Source organism: Calonectris borealis, unplaced genomic scaffold, assembly GCF_964195595.1.
Source record: "Calonectris borealis unplaced genomic scaffold, bCalBor7.hap1.2 HAP1_SCAFFOLD_49, whole genome shotgun sequence".
Taxonomy (NCBI): Eukaryota; Metazoa; Chordata; class Aves; order Procellariiformes; family Procellariidae; genus Calonectris; species Calonectris borealis.
In genome coordinates, this window is record NW_027441458.1 from 34,324 (window position 1) to 60,342 (window position 26,019).

At 51.1% G+C, this 26,019-nt stretch overlaps 1 protein-coding gene across 1 annotated transcript; it reads right to left on the minus strand.

The window, feature by feature from the left end:
* Nucleotides 1–15,258: 15,258 nt before the first annotated feature.
* LOC142076442 (olfactory receptor 14A16-like) lies at nucleotides 15,259–16,278 on the minus strand. Its single transcript, XM_075138744.1, has one exon. The coding sequence runs from the start codon at nucleotides 16,231–16,233 to the stop codon at nucleotides 15,259–15,261; it is 975 nt and encodes a 324-aa protein (XP_074994845.1). The 5' UTR covers nucleotides 16,234–16,278.
* Nucleotides 16,279–26,019: the final 9,741 nt, after the last annotated feature.

Below are 26,019 nucleotides of genomic sequence, written 5' to 3' on the forward strand. Positions count from 1 at the left end.
GATTTTTCAAGGAAGAAAACTAAAATCTTTTATTTTTTTCATTTTCTTTATTTTCTTTTAGATACTCCTGTCCTACCTGGGGAATCTTCTTCAAAGGTAGAAATCCTCAGCACTTCTATCGTGAGACCAGCGTGGCAAAAGGGTTCACTGTCACTCACTGCAGGCTGAGGGGAGCTAGTTTATCTATCAGTCTTGTTCCCAGCTGCCCTGCGCTCGCATGTACTTGAGTTGGAGGATGATCATGGTCGTATGCTCCCCTTGAAAGAAACTGGACCCTGCTGAGAGTAGAGGAGTCTGGATTCAAAGCTCAGATCTCCAAACTTCTCCCTCTTTCACAGGGTGCCTGAGGGTGGCCTCCACACTCCCCTTCTAGGCAAGAACACGCACGACACCTTTCAGTTGCCCACATACAGCTGCTCAACACCAGTTCCACAGTCTTAGCACCTCTGGGGCTTCTTTATGGGTGTCTGAGGTATCACAAAGATGCTGTGAGAGAGCTGTGTCTGGTGTCAAGCTCACAGCCAGGCAGGACACTGCACAGACATGGTCAAGTGTCCTACAGAGAGGATCTCCTCTGGGGAGAGCCGTTCGTTTCACAAGCCCACAGGCCACATTTCCTGGAGCCCCGTGGGTTTGAAGGGGGCTGGAACACCTCACTCCCATGCAGACCCCTGCCTAGTAAGGCTTGAAGGGTTGGTGTCCAAAACTCCCCCAACCCCAGAGAGCCCAAGAACAGGAACAGGAGCAGCACAGACAAGTGGGAAAAGAAAGAGCAGCACTATGGTGTTTCTTCCAAGGGAGGCAAGAAGAGAGACAAAGGCACTTGAGCAAGTCATCACCTTAACCAGCCGTGCAGCCTCACATACAGCAATGCTGCAAGGCAGTCACACTCGGCCCCTGTGCTCTGCGGAGGGAAATGGGCACGTGGCTGGAGACAGGCACCTCTCCTCTGCTGGGGCTCCGGCTGCAGATTGGGCGGCTGATGCTTTATGCCCCACGGCCATGAGGGCAGAGACTTTGCTGGGTCAGAGAGGAGGCAAGGGGGCTTGCTCAGAGGGAGGTGTCTGCCCTGGAGGGGATGACAGAGAGTTTTCCCAATTTTCCTTCCCACGATATTACCAATTTTAGTTTTGTCTTCTTCCCTGCCCACCCCTCTGCTGCCTGGACCTTTTCTATCTCCTTCTCTGTCCCCACATTGTTTTCCTCACAGCAAATTCTGAAAGACCGCACCCCACCGTTTGTGCGCTCAGTTCTGCCCTACAGAAAACTCCCCGTGCAAGGGCACTGTCTAGAGACATCTCCCTGCTTGCAAGTCATAAAGAACAGGTCAGACAAACCGTGATGTTACCAGTAACGGTGATACTGGTGGTGCCTGTAGGCTGAGGGGTAGGTGAAGGCAGTTTATGAGGTTGCTAGCAGACCTACAGATCACAACACGTAACGGTTCAAGAGTCTCAGTCACTTCTCAAAAGTTAGCAGCTCCTTTCCCCTTTACACCCCCACAGCATGAAATTGAAAACTAAGAGAAGCACCTTCCTTTCGAGGTAGCACCTGCCTGGACCTTCCTCTTGAAAAGTCCCCTTGGAAATGTCCTGGGGGTGATCTGGAGCTGTGAGCAGCCCTGACCCACGCTGCACATTCTGGACAGCAGAAGGACCCGATCCTGCCCTGCCGGGGCTCACTCCTTGCACCCAAAGCTTCTCCCCACAGCATCCTGGGGAGCTCCCCGGGCAGGCTGAGTGCTGACCCTGGCAGGCGGCAGAGTCCCTGCCCTGGTGCTCAGCCCCCTGGGGTGCAGGGACCCTGCTCGGAAGGACAGCCCTGGCCACCCCTGCCTGCACACACGCCTTCACACCCTGGAGCAGTGCCCGGGAGAAGGCAGCCGTCCTGCCCTCTCCTTCTGACGGTGCAGCAGGGAAGCCCTGCTCTGCAGCACCTCCTCCTCCTCTACAGCAGGGAAGCTGTGAGAGTCCTCCTGAAAGATCATAGTTGCTGTGGGATGTACCAGCTTTTGGATATCCCTCCAGGAACAGCAGCTACATTGTCCTGCACCCAGGCACTTACCATGTAGAGGGCTGTGAAGATCTCTCCGCGCAGTGAGCTCTCAGCATCCTCCCACTCCAGGCTGCCTTTACGCTCTCTCTGCCTCGCTCCCTCCCCTCGGTGCCTGCAGGCAGTGCCCTCAGCCCTGCTGCGCTTTGCAGAGGAGCTGCTCCTGGGCAGAGCTGTCTCTCTGCAGCACTGCCCACTTGCCAGGAGCTCCCTCCATCCAGGAGCCCGGCCCAGCTGGCTGCACACCCAGCTTCACATCCCTGCAGCCATCCCTGGGAGGAGGGAGCCATCGTGCCCTGTCCCTCTGACCATGCAGCAGGGAGTCCCTGTTCTGGAACACATCTTCCTCCTCCTCCACTCCAGAAAAGCCAGGAGAGCCATACTGACAGGTCCTATCAGCTGTGGCATGTGCCAGCTCTAGGAGACACTTCCAGGAACTCATCTGCATTGCCCTGCAATCAGAGACTTACCGTGTTAAAGGGCTGTGAAGATTTCTCCCCCAGTGAGCTCTCAGCTGTCCTCCCACCCCAGGCTGCTTTTAACCTCTCACTTCTCTTGTCTCCCCTTGGTGCCTGCAGGCAGTGCCTTCAACCCTGCTGCGCTTTGCAGAGGAGCTGCTCCTGGGCAGAGCTGTCTCTCTGCAGCACTGCCCACTTGCCAGGAGCTCCCTCCTTCCAGGAGCCTGGCCCAGATCATCAGCAGAAGAGCAGAAGGCGGCATCATATTCTCTATCCTGTCTGGGCTCCCTTGAGGAGCCCCTGGGGCTCCTGGGCAACCTCCTCTGATACAGGCTGAAGTCATCACTGATGTTCCCTTCTTTCCAGTAGAGTCATTTGTCCTAATAAAAAAAGAGTTGGGCATGAGAATCACCTTTTTTTGGCCCATCTTTAGGCACAGCAGCCAGAAAAGGACAGGCAATGATCTCCTTTACCCCTGCTGAGGGAAGGAACTCAGCTCAGCCAATCGAGGCATCTCATCCTGGGTTTGTAGTCCTGGGGCTGGCAGGGGACTCAGCTCTCACCTCTGGCTGCCACAACCCCACAGGAGGTGGCATTCCTCTGGCCTCAGTTCAGGTGGGCACAAAATAGGCACCTGCTGCCTGGGAGCTGCTCGTCTCAGCTCCCATGGTAATTCCTGGAGATGGAGGCCGGGAGTGAGTTGTTCAGACTCAAACACCCGGTAACATCTGAGGTGTCAGAGGTGGTCCAAGATACGTGCAGGCAGATTCGAGGTCTAATGGAGCAATGCTGAAACAGGGCAGTTTCTGGGAGCAGCATTTTTGAGCCTGGTGGGGAATTCCTTTGGCCAAATGAAATGACAGCAGATGATCACGTTTGCAACAACGAAACCCGTCACTCCTCAGTATGTTCTTGTTCAGAACCTATAGCGATAGTCAGCTGACCAAATGTAGTCATTGCCAGAGGGAGAGCTCAACCTTTCTCCTTCTCTTCTCCATCAGCTGTATATACTGGGCTTCCGCTAGAAGAATCCCACTAGGGAATAATGGCATTTGCCTCAGGTACATCCCTCCATTACCTAACCTAATTCAGGGCAGCTGCTCAAGATCATGGCCAAATCCAGGCCTGTAGATGTGTACAGGGCTCTCCAGCACAACTGCCTGCAGCTGGCAGAGACATCACAGGACCAACAGGAAAGCCATCCCCACTCAGAGCAGGTGTGTCACTGACCACCCAGGGCATCTCAGACTCAGTTTCTGTGGTCCAGTGACTGGTTGCCACCACTGTGTTGAGACCATCTGGTAGATACAGGCAGAGCATGAATATGAAGCACGTCACAGCGGGGTCTGCACTCATGTGTCTCTACTCCCACACTCTGCTGGTTCTTCTCTCCCCTATCCTTTGCTCATCCCATTGACGATACAATCAAGGAATAGGACAATGATTATTATCATCCTGGCTCACAGGATGTCCCCAGTGAATGGAAAAAGGGAATATCATGCCCATTTTTAGAAAAGGGTAAAAAGGAGGACCCTGGGAACTACCACCCAGTCAGCCTCACTTCTGTGCCTGGTAAGATCATGGAACAGATCCTCCTGGAAGATCTGTCAAAACATATGGAAGACAGGGAGGTGATTAGAGACAGCTGACAAGGTTTCACCAAGGGTAAATCATGCTTGACTAATCTAGTGGCCTTCTATGATGGAGTGACGACATCAGCAGACAAGGGAAGAGCTAGGGATGTCATCTATCTGGACATCTTTGATACGGTCCCCCACAACATGCTCACCTATAAATTGGTGAGATATTGGTTTGATGGATAGATGGATTATCTGGATGGCTGTGTCCAAAGAGTTACAGTCAATAGCTCAGTGTCCAAGTGAAAACCAGGAATGAATGGGTTCCCTCAAGGGTCCGTACTGGGATCAATACTGTTTAATATCTTAATCACTGATATGCACAGTGGGATTGAGTGCACCCTCACCAAGTTTATGGATCACAGAATCATAGAATATGTCAAGTTGGAAGGAACCCATAAGGATCATTGAGTCCAGCTCCCTGCTCCTTACAGGGTTACATAAAAACTAAATCATATGACTAAGAGCGTTGTTCAGAGGCTCCTTGAACTCTGACAGGCTTGATGCCGTGACCACTTCCGGATGCATGGATCTCATCAGGTCCCATGGACTTGTGCACCTTCAAGTTCCTTAGATGGTCTCGAACCTGATCTTCTCCTACAGTGGGCGGCTCTTCATTCTCCCAGTCCCTGCCTTTGCCTTCTGCATCTTGGGCACTGAGGCTTGAGCACTTGCTGATGAAGGCTGAGGCAAAAAAGTCATTGAGTACCTCAGCCTTCTCCGTATCTTGGGTAACCAGGTCTCCCGTTTCGTTCTGGAGAGGGCCCACATTTTCCCTAGTCTTCCTTTTATCCCTGACGGACCTATAGAAGCTTTTCTTGTTGCCCTTGATGTCCCTGGCCAGATTTAATTCTCTCAGGGCTTTAGCTTTGCTAACCTGATCCCTGGCCGCTCGGACAATTTCTCTGTATTCCTCCCAGGCTACCTGTCCTTGCTCCCACCCTCTGTAGGCTTCCTTTTTGTGTTTGAGTTTGTCCAGGAGCTCCTTGTTCATCCATGCAGGCCTCCTGGCAGTTTTGCCTGACTTAACCTTAAACAAGGCCTGAAACACATTCAGGAGACACAGCGATAGGAACCTGCTGGTTTGAACACCCCAAGGACATTGAAAATTCTCAAGAGCTATTGCAAGAGCTGTCAGCCTGGAGGAGAAGGGGAAAGTGGCGGAAGGGGTCTCCTCTATAGATTGCCTCTCTGAGGAGAAGAGGTAAAAAGTGTAATTATTAATAGTTTGCAAGAGATGGGTCCCGAGGTATGGGGATGACGGCAGTGCTGGGTACAATAATTTTATCATACCAGCGATGGCAGTGGGATGAGGGAGAGAATGAGAAGAGTAAAAGTGAGAAAACTCATGAGTTGAGATAAAGACAGTTTAATAATTGAAATATAATCATAATCATAACCATAAATTGTAATGACAAGGAAAATAACAAAAAGAGAGAGAGATAAAACTCAGGAAAAAGAAGTGATTTAATGGCTCACCGCCTGCCGACTGACGCCAAGCCAGTCCCTGAGCAGTGATCCCTGCCCCCCGGCCAACTTGCCCAGGCTTATAAACTGAGCATGATGTCATATGGTATGGGGTCATACAGTGTTTGGGTTAGCTGTGCTGGCTATGCTCCCTCCCAGCTACATGTGCACCTCCTCGCTGGGAAGCTGAAAAGTCCTCGACTTGGTATAAGCACTGCTTAGCAACAACTAAAACATCAGTGTGTTATCACATTATTCTCATACTAAATCCAAAACACAGCACCATACCAGCTACTGGGAGGAAAATGAACTCTATTCTAGACGAAACCAGGACACTTGTGTTCCTGGAGATCCACACAAGGTGCTGCAGAGTCATCTCAGGCAGCAAACTCCTCTCTTGCAAAGCTGGCACGGCCCAGGCCTGTTTTTCTCTGGCCTTGGGCATTGCAGGGTTTGTTATCTTCATGAGCATCTCATTTCATCATTACGCTGCCACCTGCCACCCTTACCAGCGTGTCTTTGCTCTGAAGCAACGCCTTTGTGTTGGGGTCCTTGGTGCTTGGTTCTAGTTTTCTCCCTGAGAAGTATTTGCTGAGCTGCTGCAACCCAAATGTGCACCGATGTCCTCAGCCTGGGACACAGGCAGGAGGATCTGGAGCCCCTTATTCCATCACAGAGCTTCTGAGGGAACCACTGCGGTGACGTGGTGGGACAAGTTGCATAGCTTTGGGTACAGTGGTGGATAGAGACAGGCTCTTTAGGAGACACTGGAGGTGGTTGGGGAAGGTGGGAGAATGAGACCGGGGCACCCGCTCTATGAAGGATCGGGCAGATCAAATGTATGGTGGGGCAGAAGACAGGTTGCGTGAGCATTTGTGGATAAGGGACAGAGGAGAAACCAGTGAAGGTGACATGAAGGTGGGAGTTAGAACCACTCAGTCAGGGTGAGGAAGTGGACAAAGTCTTCTGCAGGCAACCTGAGGAAGTCCCCAGGTCAGTGACCCTTGCAGTCACTGGACGGGCAAAATGCTTGGGTGCAAACAGTCCCATTGGGTCCTGGAGAGTCTCGGGGTCAACTTCTTATCACAGCTGCCAGACTGGCTGAGAGGGTGAGTCAGGGCTGGTCAGGGACCTTGAAGTGTCAGCCTTGGCTGTGGTGACCGTGAAATCATTGGGTCTCAGTTCCCTTGGGAAGTAAGGCAGAAGAGCAGAGCTCAGGTTTGGGATCTCGGAGAAGCAAACATTGTCCTGCTCAGGGCTCTGATAGTAGGAGAAGAAGCTCTGAAAGGTAAAAATCTACGGAAGCTGAGAGGCCTTTAAGGACATCTTCCTCCAAGCACAGGAAGGGGCTGTACCGATACTCAGGAAAACAACCCTTCATCTCAAGAAACCGACTGAGCTAAACAGGAACATCATGGCTGAGCTCCAGTGCCAAACGGCAGCAGGCAGGAGGTGGAAGCCGGGACAGGCTACAAAGGAGGTTCAGAAACGTTGTCTGGAGAAATAAGGGTTGTGTTAAGAGAGTCAAAGCTCCCCAAAAGTTCAAACTTGCAAGGGATGTCAAAGGGCAATAAGGGAAGCTGCTACATCTTCCTTAACAGTTAAAAGAACAACGAAAGGTGAAGTGGGCCACTGCTGAATTTAGGAAGAGTAGACGCAGCTAGGTCTTCTTTTCCTCTGTCTTCACCAGCAAGGTCTCCCAGGTCTTTGTGCCCTTGGAAGGACTCCAGGAGGAAGAGAACAACCAGCAGTGGATGAGGATCAAGGCAGGGGCTACTTGAGCAAACTCACCCCTTCAGAGTCTATTGAGTGGACGGGCTGCGCCCAAGGGCACTCTTTCTCTGCAGTCCCAGGACGGGCTGTTAGCAAGCAGAAGGCCAAGGGACATCACACTGGAGGGTGAGTGATGACACCCTGTTTGAAACACCACATGCCCGATTTAGTGCTGCACCCAAATGCAGAGGCCTATGGAAATGTCTCATGGTGCTACTAGGCACCTTCCTTGGTCATAGGCCAGTTGGGAAGTGGAAGATGGGAAGGGGCTCAGCAGCAGTGATCCCCATCTGGCTGGGTCTGCCTCTCACCCTGACCAGCATGGCCAGTGCAGGGTCACCCCATGGCCCCAGGGCGCCGCAGTCCCCTCGCTCTGCAGAGCAGCACCGCCAGCTCAGGGCCCTGTGGGGAGTGTGCTCAGGGCTGCAGGAACGGCCAGCCAGGACACCCTCACCTGGGAAAGGCTCTCTGGGGAGAAGGGATGGCCAGGGAGAAGAGTAGGGCACCGTGGCTGTGGAGGGGAGAAACAAAAAGAGCATCCCGTTCCTGCGTGTCCAGCTGGGGCAGGCTGCTGTGCTGCTGGGGCAGCAGGAGCTGCCAGAGGAGCCCCAGGGCCAGGACCCTGGTGCCGTCCTGGGGAGCAGGACTGGCACGGGGGGAAGCAGGCTGCTGGTGGTGGGGATCTCCTGAGCATGACAGCAGGAGGGACACTGTCACAGGGCTCTGTGTCCTCCTGTCACGGCCAGCCTCCAGGCCTGGGTCTGCTGGGGAGACTGAGAGACCTCTCTGCCCTGTAAAAGCTGCTGTGCCCTTCAGAGGGGCTGGGGCTGTGGGGTGAGTGCCCAGAGCTCTGCACCACCCTGTGGTTGGCATTGCTGCTCTACTGGGATGAGCTGGGGAGAGGGCAGAGGAGGTGGAGAGAGCTGGGGAGGGGCTGGGCCAGAACGATCCCAGGAGAGGAAAATGCCAGTATACAGCTCAACTGTGTGAGTGTGCAGGGTGGGGGCACACAGCAGTGTCCTCCCACAGCCAGGCCTCCTGGCAGAGGCTTGAAGGACCAGCAGAACAGGACCTGGTCTATGCCATAGTCCCTGGACACCGTGAGCAAGCTGCCCCAGGGTCACAGACCAGCCCCTCACAGCTGCCAGTGCCACCGCTGGCCACTCACCCCAGGTTGGAGAGGTGGTTTGTCCCTTCATGGAGGGGCACCAAAAGGTCAGAAGTTTGTTCTTGCGTAACAGACTTATGCATGCACATCTATGCATGTGATGAGATGAACTTGAGTGAGCACAAGTGCTACCAGCTACTCCTCGGGGTGTCCTGAAGGCTTGTGGGACAGGTGGTTTCTTGAGGTGCCTGCAGTTTGCGATTAACATCCCCTGGACAACCACCACGGAGATGTGCTTCCTTGCATCTAGGTCCCCGTGTCCATTCCTCATGCTGTGGGTGCAGAGCAGGGTGGTACACCGCGGGGCTGAGGTGCCTCCACCCTCTGGGAATGGCAGCAGGAAGCCAGGCAGACACTAGGACTGCTGCAATGCACTGCTCTGCGTGTGCAAGGGAAGGACTCCAGTCTCTGATCGTCCCTGTGTGCATGAGGAGTGAGGCCAGCTCAGATGTGGACACCTCACAGAGCACTGATATTTCTCTGCTGGACTCCAAGAGCAAAGCCCACCGTCCCCGTCTCATTTATCTCACCTGCCCTAGCTTGTTGCCTGCTAGGTCAGGACCATGCCTACGAGGTCACCCTCCCATCTTTTACGGTGATTTTATATGACACCAACAAAAATACTAATCTTACCCTGAAATCAAATTCATGATTTTGAATTTGAAAAAAATCAAAAGTAAAAATGATTAAAAAAGAATCATCATCAAAATGTAACCCCAAAGCCATTTCTTCTCCAGGCTGACCTAGCTGATCAAATGGACATGTCCCTTGGAGAAAACTGTCTCTGACTGCCCTGGTCAGACTCATTTTTTAAAAAATGGGACCAAATTAGTCTGTATAAATATAGAGGTAAGCAGCCTAGTGACATGACACAGTCCTTTTTTACCTTCCTGTTTGTACTTCTCAAACGTGAGCTTTCTCTCCAGGCTCTGAGTGTGAACCCAAGTGCAGAAAGCACAAACAGACTTTTTCTTTCTGCAAATGAAAAACATTCATCTGGACATGATATATTCTTTTATTCCTAATATTTGAGCCATCCAACTTTTCAGCCAGATAGTTTTATTCTGCTTCCACAGCTTTATAGCCAAAACACAAATAACCCCTTCCAGGGGAGAGTATCTCCAAGGACAGGATTTTCTCCAGTGGAAGTGTCCACTTGTTTCAGAAAAGTCCTAAGGAGGGGACGAGTCTAGGAAATCTGCCTTTTAGACAAAGACGTCCTTCAGTGGCTACAAAGGAAGCAGAAATTACTCCCTTACATCTACACACTGCAGATGTTCAAACCGAATCCTACTCAACATTTTACTGATCACAGAGTCATTCTGTCTTCTTTGATCTTTGAATTTACCTGCTTCATCACGCTAGCCCCGTGCTGGAGCTCGTTCTCACACTTAGCTCTCTTACCCACTAAGCAGATGTTCATGCTGGGGTTTGAAGTACGAGAAAGACAACATACTGGGCAGAGGATGACACAGCCCCGAGAGGCCGAATCATGACTGAACCCTGTGACGGTAGCTAAGGAAGGATTATACTGAGCTCACGAGAGCGGCTTGTGGAAGTAGGTGATGGCTGATATTCCCTGGGTCACCAAGGAGATGTGATTCTGGGATCACTGGGCCCTGAATTTCTGAAGACTGACTGCACGTACCAGAGGCATACACATAATTGGACTAATACTGACAAAAGCAATAGTGAGACCTACCACAAAGGCTGCCTTCCATCATGCCCCCATACCCCAGAGAAGAACAACTCCCTTTGGATTAATGAGTCACTGCTTTCCCTTTTCACTCTGCTGCTAGGTTTTGGAGGTGTTCTTTCCCAATCTCTCAGGAACCAGCAGTCAAAAGAAGACCAAGAAAGTGCTTTGGGAGTGGGATACCCGATGCATCATCTCTCCTGTGTCGGCATTCGAGGACTCAGTTATCTTTTCATGAAGGTGAAGTCTAAAAAGCTCAGGCAAATTGGGATGTAGAAGTTTGTAGGTCTTAATGGAGAGCTTTTAAAGTGACATTAAACATGGTGCTCAGCTGGAAGCGTTAGCCATCAGTACTAAGGCTGGGTTCTGTGATTTTCACATGCAGACAGGAGCCAAAAAACCCAGACAAACAAACAAAAAAGAGAAGGGATATATTTTACTGCTTCTGCCTAAAAGATGATTTTTGCCTCTGCCTCTTGCAGCAGAGTCCAGAGATCAGACTCAAATGAAGGAACACATCTGAAGTTCCCCAGTACCACAGGAAGCTGATGCCCGATGCACCTGGTGCTTTTGTTTCCCTTTCCCTTAGGAAATGACAGAGATATTGATGAGTAGTTCTTCTCTGGTTTCTTCAACATTTTTCGTAGGGTTTCAGTGCCTGGAAACACAGGAGGAGCCCTGGTAATTCATATGCATGCTTCTAAAAAAAGCAGATGGGTATTATTCGATCCATTCATCTTAGAAGCACAGTTTGAATAGAGTGAATTGTCCTAGGGAATTGCCCAGCGTTTTGCTCTCATTAAAGAATCAAAACTAAAAGCCTGACAAGGTGATACTAAGATGCTTGTTTGGCTGCCCCACTTTTGCTGCCTCTGCACCCAAATTTGTTGGTTTGTTGGCTTTTTTCCGTGACATTACCATGGGAATCTCAGCCTGATATGATGTTAATGTCGCAGTTATACAGATGTTGGTATTTCCAGATCAGTTAGGGTTAGGTTAGAATTCGGGTTAGGCCTGGGATTAGGTTAGGGTTAGGGTTAGTGTCAGGGTTTGCCTTATGGTTTATTGGCCCGGTGGTAGAAGATTTTCATCATCTCATTGGTCATGCCACTGGAGTGAACCTTGTTCTTGCCTGTGGATTAGGGTCTCTGAGCCTCTGCTCAATGCCATCCTTGTCCCACAAAGGACGAGGGAGAGAGCTGGGATTATGGTTCAGCAAGACTGAGGCACTGAAGGCCAATTTGAGTCCAGTTCTGGGTTATTGCCATTCCCAGATCACTGCCGTGAATGTGGTCAGTTCATGTAACTCACTCACCTGTAAGGTTTGGGGTACCCGGGCCTCCAGTTTTCCCAGCAGAAGTTGGCACTACCTGGGTCCATGAACAAATAGCTGTACCTGGGTGTCCCAGAATGAGTGATTTAGATTTCTTAATGAATCACTGTTAAAGGTATTAGCAAAAGTGATTTTAATATGATGTTGTAAAAGTGCGACTTAACAAAGTTTGATGGCAAGGTTCACTCTATGAATTACTGCATGGAAGAAACATACAAAGGAAAATTGAGTTACACTTGAGTTGGAACGATTCACAGAGAGAGCAGGGATGCAAAAGGCTAAGGAGGACCCTCCCGCTGAGTCACGAAGTTCAGAGCGGACCCCCTTGCTTTCTAAACTCCTTCTCAGAGAGGTGTCCCGGTGCAGCTGGATCCAAACCTAGTCTCAGCCTTGGTCGACGGTTTATGTCTATGGGAGTATATATGCAAAATTTATGCAATGTTTCATTAGCATCAATTCAGCATGCAATCAAAGTTACCGATACAAAATCTTAGTGCACTATGATATAGGTTGTGCATGATATCGGCCACTTACCAAAGATCTGCCATTGGTAAAAGGTCTCTCTGCCTCGAGGAGCAACCTTGAGAGGTGTCCCAGCTCAAGAGGAGATCACCGCCATGCAGCCACGCTGCCTAGCAGGGAGAGCTCAGAGAAGGCTCCCTTAGGCTGTCATATTTATGGAATAAAGTGGTTGGCTCGTAGTCAAATTACATGCGATGGGAAAGGTATGCATGAGCCTCCTTGTACCCACAACTTTCTTTGTTCCTTGAGAAATGAGTCTTGGAGGAACCACCTGCTATTCATGTGTTAATGGCATGACCGGTGTTCCAAACTCACCTGCATCGATGCTCACTGTGTCACTGTGTCCTTTGCGGGTTTTCAGAGAACAGATTGGAACTAGAGAAGTTCTTGGCCTGGTTGTGGCTCAGGCCTTTACCTCTTCTGGAGCCTGCACCAAACCACCGCCAGTCTGGTTAAGGGGCCGAGTGCATCTGTCACAAGGCTTCCTGTATGAAAACGCACTCATAATGCAGAAGGGTGAGAGTTTCTGCACCTGCTGAGCATATTAAATGAGCATGTTATCAGAGGGGAAAAAATGCCCTGGAGCAGAACATCTCCAGTGCTGCTCAGTTACAGGCTCGGGTCACCTGTGTGTTATTCATGTTATCTCCTCCCCAGTGTGTCCTCTGGTGCAAGAGAGACGAGGAGACCAGGGAATGGCAAACATTGCCATGGAAGTGGTCACAGTACCAAGCCTGTCAGAGTTCAAGGAGTGTCTGGACCATGCTCTTAGTTGTATGGTTTAGTTTTAGGTAGTCCTGTGAGGAGCAGGGAGTTGGACTTGAGGATCCTTATGGGTGCCTTCCAACTGGAGATATTCTATGATTCTACAGTCAGGCACAGTCAACACGGGTTCACAAAGGCAAAGTTCTGCCTAACTCATTTGATATCTTTCTATGGTGAGGTGGATGAAGGGAAGGCAGCCAATGTAGTTTTTCTGGACTTTCATAAGGCTTTTGATACTGTCCCTCACAGCATCCTTCTGGAAAACGTTGTCCAACTGTCAGATGAGCAGGTTCACGGTGCACTGGGTGAAGAACCGTCTGAAGGGAAGGGCCCAAAGAGTTGTAGTGAATGGGGCTACATCTGACCGGCGACTGGTCACCAGCGGTGTCCCTCAGGGCTCATTCCTAGGGCCGGGTCTGTTCAATATTTTTACCAATAATCAGGATGCAGGAGTTGAATGCTCCATTAGCCAGTTTGTTGCTGATCCCAAACTGGGAGGCGCTGTTGACTCTTGAGGGACAAGAGGCCTTGCAGAGGGATCTAGATAGATGGGAGCATCGGGCAATCATCAATGGGATGAAATTTAACAAGTGGAAATGCCAGATTCTACACCTGGGACGGAGTAATGCTGGACATAAATATGAACTGGGAGAGGAGTGACTGGGGAGCAGCCCTGCAGAAAGGGATCTGGGGGTGCTGGTCAACAGCAGGCTCGATAGGAGCCAGCAGTGAGGCAAGAAGGCAAACTGCATCCTGGGGTGCATCAAACACAGCATAACCAGCTGGTCAAGAGGGGATTGTCCCGCTGCGTTCAGCATTGGTGCGGCCTCACCTTGAATACTGTGTGCAGTTCTGGGCCCCACAATTTCAGAAGGATGTTAAGGTCCTTGAATGTGTCCAGAGGAGGGCAACAAAGCTGGTGAAAGGGCTAGAAGGAATGTCCTATGAGGAGCGGCTGAGGACTTTAGGCTTCTCTGGTTTGGAGAAAAGGAGGCTGAGAGGCGACCTCATTGCTCTCTGCAGCTTCCTGAGGAGGGGACGTGGAGAGGGAGGTCCTGAGCTCTTCTCCCTAGGATCCAGCGATAGGACACGTGGCAATGGTTCAAAGCTGCATCAGGGGAGGTTCAGACTTGACATTAGGAAGCATTTCTTTACCGAGAGAGTGGTTGTGTGAGCCGGCACAGGCAGGACACAGGAACAACCACAAAATCACGGATGAAATGTGAAGAGTAAATTTATTTTTGTTACCTCACCAATTGGGGGATCCCTGAAGCAGCACCCAGGCAGAGGCACACAAGCGGGGACGCCGGCACCATGGAGCTCAGTCCATGCTAGAGGATCACCAAACCTGCTGTTTACCACCGTGCTTTGATCTTTCCCACAGCAGGGCAGGAATCTCAAGCATGTTCGATAGGGTGCCTCTAAGTCTACCACAAGCCTATGTTATCTGAACACAGATGTTCTACTTGTCCAACGCACAAGGCTAAACAACAATTAGTATGATATATGTGTTTTTCGACACCCCAGCTGCAAGTCACTTGAATGTGTTTACAATCCTCTTTGCCGATCTTCCATTATTTTCCCACAGCCAGCATCGTTCAGGCTGGAAGGGACCTCAGGAGGGGTCTCCACCAACCTCGTGCTCAAAGCAGGGCTAGACCAGATTACTCAGGGCTTTATCCAAGCACGTCTTGGTCACTTTCTGGGATAGAGCCAGCACAAACTCCCTGGTAAAGAGCTTCCAGCATTTGAGTATCCTCATGCTGGAAAAGTATTTCTCTCTGTGTACCCTAACCCTCTTGTTTCAGCCCATTGCCTCTTGTCCTTGTGTCTCGCACCACAGACACGAGCCCAACGCGGTCTTCCTGGGAAGAGTGCAATGCTGCTATGTGTTTAGCCCAAGATCTTCCTTCCTCCAGGCAGGACAAGCCCAGCTCCCTCAGCCTCTTCTCAAAGACAAAGTGCTTTAGCCGCCCATCTTGGGGGCCCTTTCCTAAACTGACTCGAGCTTGCCGACATCTTTCTATATTGGGATCTGAAATCTGGACACAGTATTCTGCATAAACCCTTCCCTCAATCTCCTGGCCATGCTCTGGTCGTCCAGCCCAGGACACTGCTGGTCTCCCTTGCTTCCAGGGCACACGGCTGCCTCCTCTCCAGCTCCCTGCCCACCAGGACCTTTCCCACTGGGCTGCTCCCAGCCTGGCAGCCCCCAGCCTGTGCCATTGCCAGGGTGAGTCCCCTGGCACAAACTGGCATCTGTCCTTCTGGAATACTTAAGAAAGAGGGGATGAATAATGGCATTTCTTTGCAGACAACATCATCACAAGTGCAAAAAGGAAACAAAGAAAGAAAAAAAAAAAAGAAGGAAAGACAGACCTGTCCTGTCACGACATACACTGGGAGTCATTTGCAGAGGAAGGGACACAGTTGCTGGCTGTTGAAAAACATCTAATCAGTTTCCTCAGGGCATCCTTGAGCTCCTGATTCCTGACGCTATAGATGAGCGGGTTCACTGTTGGAGGCAGAACCGAGTACAGAACTGCCATCACCAGATCCAGGGATGGGGAGGAGATGGAGGGGGGCTTCAGGTAGGCAAACATGCCAGTGCTGACAAACAGGGAGACCACGGCCAGGTGAGGGATGCACGTGGAAAAGGCTTTGTGCTGCCCCTGCTCAGAGGGGATCCTCAGCACAGCCCTGAAGATCTGCACATAGGACAGCACAATGAAAACAAAACATCCCCAAAAAAGAAAACCACTAACCACAAGAAGCCCAACTTCCCTGAGGTAGGAGTCTGAGCAGAAGAGCTTGAGGAGTGGGGGGATTTCACAGAAGAACTGGTCCACAGCATTGCCCTTGCAGAGGGGCAGTGAAAATGTATTGGCAGTGTGAATGAGAGAATTGAGAAAAGCAGTGCCCCAGGCAGCTGCTGCCATGTGGACACAAGCTCTGCTGCCCATCAGGGTCCCATAATGCAGAGGTTTGCAGATGGCAACATAGCGGTCATAGGCCATGACAGTCAGAACACAATACTCTGCTACAACTAAAAAGAGAAACCAAAAGACTTGAGCAAAACATCCTGCGTAGGAGATGGCCCTGGTGTCCCACAGGGAATTGGCCATGGATTTGGGAACAGTGGTGGAGATGCAGCCCAGGTCGAGGATGGAGAGGTTGAGGAGGAAGAAGTACATGGGGGTGTGGAGATGGTGGTCGCAGGCTATGGCGGTGATGATGAGGCCGTTGCCCAGCAGGGCAGCCAGGTAGATGCCCAGGAAGAGCCAGAAGTGCAAGAGCTGCAGCTCCCGCGTGTCTGCGAAGGCCAGGAGGAGGAACTGGGTGATGGAGCTGCCGTTGGACATTTTCTCTTTCTAGGTATGGGGACCTGTCCAAGGAAGAGAGGTCATTGACAGCTTAGGACAAACATCTTGAAATAAATCTCAATGTTTCTCATTGAAATGCTCGAATTGTCTTTATTCTTTGGGAGCACTTTCATTCAGCTCCTTTTCTAGAGCTCCTTTGTTTGCTTGTTGAGTGTACAGTGAGGAGCAGGGTCTCTGCTGTGGGCTCCAGAGGAGATAGTTCTGCCCTACAGTGGGGCAGGGTGAGGATGAAGCTTTCCTACTCACAGGTTAGGTCAGATGTTACCCCCTCATCATCGTAAGATTAACAGGGCATTGTTCTTTGGGAGCAAAAATACTCAGCATCTTTACTGCACTGAGAGTGAACAGCTGTATCTGGGGACAAGAAAAAGGATGGCCTACATCTTAGCACCCAGTGAGGGGAGGTGCTCTGTGCATCAGCCTTTTTGCTGGCTTCTTTGTGCTTGCACCTCGTTGACCTGGAGCATATTCACACTCCTGTATTATCCCCCAAAAGAACCAGGGAAGAGTAGAGAAAAGGGAATTCTGATCTGCATGACAGGACCCACAGGGTCAGTATCTGAGCTGCAGCTGAAAGCCCACTCCCCAGCAAGTTGAGGGGAAGAACAAGAAAGCATAAAACAGGAAGGAAGGAAACAAGGAGCATCAACGGGATTCTCTGCAAAGGGATGCAAGGTCATGGAGAGATTGCATCGGTGATGCTGGAGGTCTCTGTCAGCTGAAGCAAAGGGAAGTTGGAGTTTATGATGCTTCCCCGAGACTTTTACATCTGTCAGCAAAACAGCTGAAGAGTCTCAGGTCCCCCCCCAACCCTGAAAGATGAATTTTAATTTGTCATTCATCACCCAGCCAACCAAGAGTAGAAAACTGAAAGCTGAGGCTCTTTCACTTTCAAGTAACCCTCACCTTGAGCTTCCTCTTGAGAAATCCCCTTGGACATGCTCTGGGGGTGACCTGGAGCTGTCACCAGCCCTGACCCACGAAGCACACTCTTGACAGCAGAAGGACCTTGTATTGTCCTTCCCTTCCCTGCCCTGCTCTGCCAGGGGTCCCTCCTTCCTCCCACAGTTTCTCCCCACAGCACTGTGGGGAGCTCCCCGGGCAGGCTGGGTGCTGACCCTGGCAGGCGACAGAGTCTCTGCCCCATCACTCAGCCCCCTGCAGCGCCAGGACCCGGCTCGGAAGGACAGCCCTGGCCACCCCTGGCTGCACACCCCTGCAGCCATCTCCAGGAGAAGGCAACCATCATGTCCGGTCCTCTGACTGTGTGGCAGGGTACCTCTGTTTTGGAGCATGTCCTTCTCCACGGTAAAGAAACTCTGAGAGCCATCCTGTCAATTCCTATCGGAGGGATGACGTGCCATGTCTAGGAGACCCCTCCAAGGCACTCATGTGCATTGCCTGCAGCCAGAGACTTACTGTGTCAAGGGCTGCGAAGAATTCTCCCCCAGTGAGCTCTCAGCATCCTCCCACTCCAGACTGCCTTTACGCTCTCTCTGCCTCGCTCCCTCCCCTCGCTGCCTGCAGGCAGTGCCCTCAGCCCTGCTGCGCTTTGCAGAGGAGCTGCTCCTGGGCAGAGCTGTCTCTCTGCAGCACTGCCCACTTGCCAGGAGCTCCCTCCTTCCAGGAGCCCGGCCCAGCTCAGCAGCAGAGGACCAGCCCAAGGCAGCACTTGCTCTGCCCCTCGCGGCTCCCTCGAGGGGTCCCTGGGGCTCCAGGGGAACTTGCTGGGAAACAGCCTGAAGTCATCCCTGATCTTCCCTCCCTCAGCTGCGCAGAGACACTTCTTTCCACCAAGGTCATTTCTCTTCCCAGAGTCACATGTAGGTCCTCTAATCACTTCTCCTTGTCTCAGCATTAGAGAGGACACCCAGACAGTGACAGGGAGGCATTTCCTTTACCCCTGCTGAGGGAATGATCCAGCAGAGTCAATCGAGGCATCTCATCCTGGGTGTGCAGTCCCGGGGCTGGAAGGGGTCTCAACTCACTCCCCTGCAGACCACAAAGCCACAGGAGGTGGGGTTCCTCTTGCCTCAGTTCAGGTGGGCACAAAATGGGCACCTGCATGGGAGCTCCTTCTCTCAGCTGCCATGGCAATCATGGGGGTGGCTACCAGGAGGGAGCTGCACAGCCACCAACACCTGGCGACCTTTGGGGTTCAGGAGGGGGTCCAAGCTATGTGAGGGGACTGCAAGCTCTAAGGGAGCAGTTCCTAGAGACAGGGCAGCATCTGGGGGCATCTTCTTGGAGCCTGATGGGAAGTTAAATTGGCCAGGTGGAATGACGGCGGATGCCCATATGTAGGACAACTGAACCTGTAGCTGTTCCCCATGTACGGGGCAGCCTATAGAGGTATTCAGCTGGCCAAATGGAGTCATGCAGCACAGGGAGAGCTCTCTTTCTCTTCACCATCAACTGTATTTCCTACATGTCCTGCGAGTATCATGGCAGTTTTGTCGAGTGCATCCCCTGCGCTCCAATTGTCTAAGCTACTTCAGGGCAGCTGAATCTTCATTTAATATCCACATACAGGCCTGCAGTGCTACGTGAGATGCCAGGGCTCTGCAGCTGACGTGGACAACACAGGTCCTGTACAGGACCCCTGTCCCCATTCAAACCAGCTGTGTGACAGGCATCACGCACGGCATCTCAGACAGGTTCGGTGCCATTGGGCCAATGACTGAACCGCACCACTGCGCTGACCTGAAGCTGTGCCCTTCTCTTTCCAGTAGATGCAGGGCAGCGCATGAATACGAAGCGCATCACACCAGGGTCTCCACTCATGGGCATTCCCTCTCAAACTCTGCTGGTTCTTCTCTCCCCCATCGTTTAACCACCCCTCGATGTCAGTGTCACGGATCAGGCCAATGATTTTCACTGTGCCAGTACCACAGGATGTCCACTCCCAAGGACACTCTCAATATCACCTCTTCCTTCCTGAGATCAGCTTCACCTCCACCGCAGGCGCTCAGGGCTGCAGAGACACCACAGAGAGCAAAGCCCTCTCCTGCTTGGACTGCACAGCCCAGCTCTGTTTCTCTCTGGCCTTGGGGACAGCAGGGTTTGTCTTCCTTGTGGGCACCTCATCTCTTCTTCACATTGCCACCTGCCATCCACTGCAGCATGGCTGTGCTCTGAGGCAAAGCCTTTGCACACACAAGGTCTTGGGTGCTTGGTAGCAGGTTTTCCTGTTGCAAGTCTGCTCTCAACCCCAATGTTAGTGGTTAATGAGGACGCATAAATCTGTATGTTGGATGTAAAGATGGTTTATGCATGTGGCATAAGTTTTAAGTGTTGGTAAGAGGGGATGTCAGGAATGAGAAATACATAAAAAAGGATTTTCGGAAGATATGTAATCGTATCAAATTATGTGGGACCGGAGTGTGACACAGATGGTGTGGAATACGAGGTAGAGATTGTCCTGGGTCTGGCTGGGGAGGAGTTAACTTTCCTCCTAGCAGCCCATCGGGTGCCGTGCTCTGCAGTGGTTGCTCGAAGGGTGTTGACAACGCACCCCTGTTTTGGCTATTACTGAGCAGTACTCGCACAGCACGAAGGCTGTCTCTCCAACCCCACCACCCACAAAGGCCAGGAGGCTGGGGGTAGGCAAGAGGTCGGGAGGGGACATAACCAAGAGAGCTGACCCAAACTGATCAAAAGGATATTCCATACCATATGACGTCAGGATCAGCAATAAAAGACGAGAGAAAGGGAGGGGTGAGGGGCATTCATAATAATGGCATTTTTCTTCCGAAGCAACCGCTAGGCCAAGCAACACTGAGGCCACGCTTCCCAGGAATTGGCTGGGCATCTGCCTGACAATGGGAAGGAGGGAATAAATCTCTTCTTCCTTTGCTTCCGTGGGTGACCTTTGCTTTTCTCATTCAACTGCCTCTGCCTCAAGCCACAAACTTGTCCATCTTATTTTCTCCCCCATCTTGCTGAGGAGAGGGAGGGAGAGAGCGACTGCTTGGAGGTTTAGCTGCGTGCAGGTCTACCCATCACTCCACCTTAGACTTCCGTACATACAGGTAGATCTTGGGCTAGCTTTCCTGATGCTGCAATAGTGTATGCTGATGTTTGTAGTCTTTCCCTATGTTTGAGGGGTACGCGATGATGGATGGGCCATCAGTGACCTCTACCAGCTGTTGTGTGGATGACTTTAGGTAGAGAAAATGCCCGAAAGCAGTGGCTTGGAGAATCACACTGCTGCACCTGGATTTCTTCTTCTGGGATTTGCTGTCCACACCGACCTGCAGAGCTTGCGCTTCACAGGCTTCCTGATCATCTGCTGCATGGTCCTCATAGGGAATGGCTTCATCGTGCTTACCACTGTGGTGGAGTCAAGCCTCCACAGCACCGTGTACTTCTTCCTGAGGACTTTCTCCTTCCCAAAGATCTGCTCTACATTAATCACACTGCCAAAAACGATGGTGGGCTTCCTGAAGGAATCCAGCAGGATCTGCTTCCATGGATGTGCTGCCCAGCTGTATTTCCTGGTTTTGCTGGGAGGCACCAAAAGCCTTCTCCTGGCTTCCGTGGCCTACAACCATTATGTAGCCATCTGTGACCTCCTGCACTATAGCCTCATCATGAAAGGGGGGTTCTGCGTCACATGGTAGTGGGGTCACAGGTGGCTGTCATACCAGTCTAAGTAGGGCAGACCTATCAGGTATTCACTTTGCCCTTCTGAGCATTCCATGCCCTTCATCACATCTTCTGTGACACCCCCTCTGTTGGAACTGGTCTCTGGACACGTCCTGGAACCAAGTGACGCTGCACACCATCATCCTGGTATTCGCAGCCCTTCCCTTTGCCTTTATCGCTATTTCTTACACTACAATTATCAGGGCAATTCTGAAAATGCCTTCAGTTCGGAGCAGGCACAAAGCCTTTTCCAACTTGCTCCTAACACCTTGGGGTGGTGACTCTCTTCTTTGGCCTGGTCACTGTTGCCTACCTTAAACTCCAGTCAAGGGACTCTGCAGACACTGAGAAATCATAGAATCATAGAATGGTTTGGGTTGGAAGGGACCATTAAAGGTCATCTAGTCCAACGCCCTCCCTGACAAGGGCAGGGACATCTTTCACTAGATCAGGTTGCTCAACACCCCATCCAGCCTGACTTTGAACGCTTCCATCTACAACTTCTCTGGGCAACCTGTTCCAGTGTCTCGCCAGCCTCACTGTACAGCATTTCTTCCCTATGTCCGATCAAAACCTACCCTCTTTCAGTTTAAAACCATTACCCCTTGTCCTGTCACTACAGACCGTGGTCAAAAGTCTCTCTCCGTCTTTCTCATAAGCCCTCTTTATATATACCTAGGGTTGACTGGACACACTGGAGAGGATCGGAAACAACTTCCAAAAGACTGGGTGCCTCGAAAAATTCCCTAGGCGTGCTAAAGGTGATGTACACTCAAATGCTCTAGGATGTCTTTAATCGACTGCTGCTTGTTCATTGTGGCTTAAGCTTTGATAGAGTGTTATTGTTGGCCCAGCTTGCATTTCTGTCCCTTGAATTTCCTTTAAGTCTTGGAGCTTGTGTGTATGACACAGCCTTTGAAGGGGGAAACACATAACATGGGCAGACAGGAATGAAGAGGACTTCTTGGGTCATCCAGATAGGTGGCTCTTATGGTCTTTATCGTCTGTGGTCAGTGCTAGTAAATGCCTCCTAGAGTCAATATCCTCAGGACTTGGTCATGATCGGGGGGAGGCAAACAGTCTGCTCTGTTTCACACATGCCCGATGTAGGCATTTGGATCTGACCAAGTCCCCCACACTTCCATAAACATAAAGAATTGCCATTTCTACAACATGAATCAGCCTGTTCTCAGAGGAACAATTAAACACCCTAATGGAAAAACCTGTCTTTCCCAGACAGGTCCAAGATATGTGGGTGTGGGTCCAAGGGGGAGCCTCGCAGGATGACCTTGCCTACTGAGGATGGGGGTTTCTGCCTCTGGGTGTCTGAGACTCCTGATGGGATGCAAGAAAGAGCATTTGGGCATTGCGCAAGACTTCCTGTGGAATGTCTAGGAAAGATCCAAAGGCAACAAGAGGAAGGGCTCATGGTGATTTGGGGAGCAACACGCGTGGGAGAACGGAGGGAAAAGGGATAAGAGAGGCTGATCATGTGTAAACAGGTGATTGGTCAGTACACTTGTCTGGCCATGCCCAGCAACTGATTGCCCCAGACTGTTGCGTCTTCTTATTAAACTCCAATTTCCCACAGCTTTCTGGGCTGAGGAGAATCTCTGGTTTTGTGTACGGATGGAGGCCCAATTGCCAGCCACTGGAGCGGCAACCACAAGTCATACAAGTTCATGTTCTTCAGGGCCCCAGAAACTGGAGAGATTCGAGAGCGTGCATATAATGTTGGTGTGTATGTCATTGGGTGTAACCACTAGCGAACATCAAACCAGAGCAGCCAGTGAGTAGAAGCAGCAGCCTGGGAGCCCCGTATTTAGAGACCCTAAGTCTGGGCTGGACACTGGAGAGCCCAGAGGATCTGCAAGTTGGCTACTGGAGTGAGAAGGTGGCCCAAACCACCTCCCGGGGCAACGGTGGGGTCTTGGGGGTCTGGTCTCAGCCATACATCTGGACTTGGAGGGGAAGTTGTCCTTTATGTGAGAGCAGCAGGAATGCGTGGAGCTCTGCCTGGGGACAAACAATGAGTCAGCTGAGAGCTGAAGGGTCAGCATGAGAGGGCAGAACAAGATGGGCAATGCTGTGGTGGGTGGATGTCTGCTATGGACCACCTGCTGTGAAAGAGGAAGTAAATGAGGCCTTCTTCAAACAACTGGAAGAAGCCTCATGTTTGCAGGCTCTGGTCCACATGGGGGACTTGAACTATCCCAACCGCCTCTGCTGAAGAGACAACATAGCGAGGTGCAAGCCATCCAGGAACGTTTTGGAGCTCATTGACACCATCTTCCTGACTGGGGTGACAGAGGAGGCAATGAGGTGAGGTGCCCTGCGGGACTTCATACTTTCAAAATGGAAGAACTGGTCAGGGATGTAAAAGGCAGGAGTGAGAAGGTAGAGTTTAGGATCCTGAGAGAAGGGAACAAGGCAGAGAGCCTTGACATTGAAGGATCTCCTTTTCAAGCTCCCAAGTGGAGAGAGCTGAGGGCTCTGGCAAGGCTGAAAGCCCCCACCATAGCCGAGGTCTTTGTCTCCTGGGCTATGGCTGTTCTCTCTGCACCTGAGGACTCTAAGGAGACACCTTCTCCTTAGAGCACAAGAGCCTCATGGCCTCCTCATCCCCACCCAGGAGCCCTGGGAGCTGTCCTGCACTTGGCATTGCACATCCCCACAACACGCTGGCCCTCGGAAGAGCCGTGAGCAAGGTGTGAGGGACATCATCTCCCTTCCCAAGGAATGGCGGACAGGGCTTGGCCCTCTGGCTTAATGTAACGCATCCAGGTTTACTGAGCAGTTTTCTGCACGAACCAGTGCCCAGGGTTGCTTTGTCAGTAATGTCTCTCAGTGGGACCCATTAAGACTCCAAGCAACTTTGGAGTTTGCAGCTGACTTTGACTTCTTGAGAGGTTTCTTCAGCCTCCTCTCAGTGCCTGAGTTTCATGGACTCAACTCCAAACCCACCAGAGGGGTCATTAAGATGCCTTGGGCTGGGCCTCTGCTGCTGAGCTGGGCCGGGCTCCTGGGACGGAGGGAGCTCGTGGCGAGCGGGCAGCGCTGCAGAGAGACAGCTCTGCCCAGGAGCAGCTCCTCTGCGAAGCGCAGTAGATGTGACACACCACGGGTTACTCAGCATCAGAGCCATCTTTACATTGCGGTTGGACTCAATGATCTTAAAGGGCTTTTCCAACCTAAATGATTCTATGATTCTATGATTGCCTTTGCCTACCTGTCGTCACCGCCTCTCGTTTTCTGCTCTAACGAGCCCCTCGGGAGGCTTTGTTAGTAACGGCCCCCAGTGGGACCCATTAACACTCCCTGAAACTGTAGGGCTTGCTTCTGGCACTGACTTCTTCAGTGGTTTCTTCAGGCTCCTCTCAGTGTCTTAGTTCATGGTCTCAGCATCGAATACACCATGGGACTCGTTAAAATGGAAAAAGACATGCCTCTTCCCATTATTTTTTGCAAGTCTTCAAGACTTACACAGCTAATTGGAGAGGTGTCCAGAGAGTACGTGAAGGGGAAGATTTCCAAGCTTTCAATGAGCACTTAATAAAGGAGGATTTTTGATTTTTAAGAGTTTGGGGCTTTTTTTTAAATTCACAGCAGAAGTGATAGCAGCATTCTCCAATCAATATTGATGCGGGTGGGTGGTGTGTGTGTGTCTCCAAATAAAGTCAAGATGGGTAGGAAGAGCTCCTCCTTGAGGTCAGGCATGGACAACTTCCCTGCTCACCTCCCCACCCCTGCCCTTTCTCTCATGGGCCACCTGGGACTTGCATTACTTCTCCTTCCATCAGACTTCTCCAGTGAAGTCTGCAGCTGGAGGTTACAGCTCCTTTGCACCAACTCCCACCTGCTTTCCTTAGAGACCTGGTTGCGCACAGGCACAGCTGCCTTTCTCTTCGTTTCAAAGCAACAGAAGGAAAACCTAGCAAAGTTGAGCAAACAATAACCCCCACCCTCCTCAACTGTCTGCTGAGTCCAAGCTGCCTCCAGTGAGGTTCACCATCCTCAGGGGATGGCCTCACTAGAAAGGTCTGAGAGAGAGAGATCGGAAAGAATAGCTGTAAGCACAAGGCAGGGGTTGGCTGAAGAGGTAATTAGACTGCAGAAAGACAAGGGCAGGCCTCTAACTCCCTGAAGCTCAAAGCAGCACCTGGGGAGTTGAGAGGGATCTGAGTGAACAAGGAGTAAGGGGAGGGGAAAACTGGAGAGTGGAGGACAGGGTGCAGGTACAGACAGGCTGCTGGGAAGGTGCCTTTAGGCTTGGGCAGGCAGAATACTCTAGACTAGATGAGACCAGACTAGTTCAGCTGGAAAGGACCTACAGTCATCATCTACTGCATCTGCAAAGGTGAGGGAGGTTAAAGACACAGTATCACGAACAGAGTCTTGGCAATGATAGCACAGAGGAAGGTACATCCTTCACCTCCTGCAGCGGATACGCTTCCTGGACATCCCCATTTTGTCCTGGTCATTTTAAACGTTGTCATTTTATTACAAGTTTTCCGTCATCTCAGCTGATGAAAAGGTGCTCATGTGTTTTTTAAAAGTGTCAAGCAGTTCCTTCCCTTTCCAGGCAGAGCTCAGCTGTCTGGCCATGGACATCGAGGGCCGCTTGTAGAGGCCCCGCTGTAGCTGAGGTGTTTCCCTGCGACTGGCCACTGTCACACAGGACAGGAGGTCTCCTGCAGGAGACCAGAGCCCCTCGGGAGCTGCTGATAGAGACCAGGCAGAGGGTCCTAGGACACCTGCACAGGCACCAGGCACCCGTGTCCCTGTGACTTAATACATCTGTGTCGCTGTAGCTACATCCCACCCCGCTTCTGGAAAACATTTTTTCTTTCAAAATAGTAATTAAAAACAACCATTCATTAAATCCCCCAAAGATTGGTATATCAAAACAAAACACATTATTTCCTCCTAATCTGGGAAGATATAAAGACAAGGAATTAAAAAAGCTGAAAATCGTATTAAAACATTTTCTTTGCTTTAGATCTTTCCTCATTTCTTCTTTCTTTCTTTTTTATTGGCTTTTCCTGAACATTTCCATCATAATCAGGTCTGCAGCATAAAAAAAAGATATTTCTATGTCTTGCAGAGATCCCGGCGTGC

Coding starts and splice junctions, on each gene's coding strand:
- LOC142076442 (XM_075138744.1), bottom strand. CDS start 16,233: ATGTCCAACGGCAGCTCCATCACCCAGTTCCTCCTCCTGGCCTTCGCA.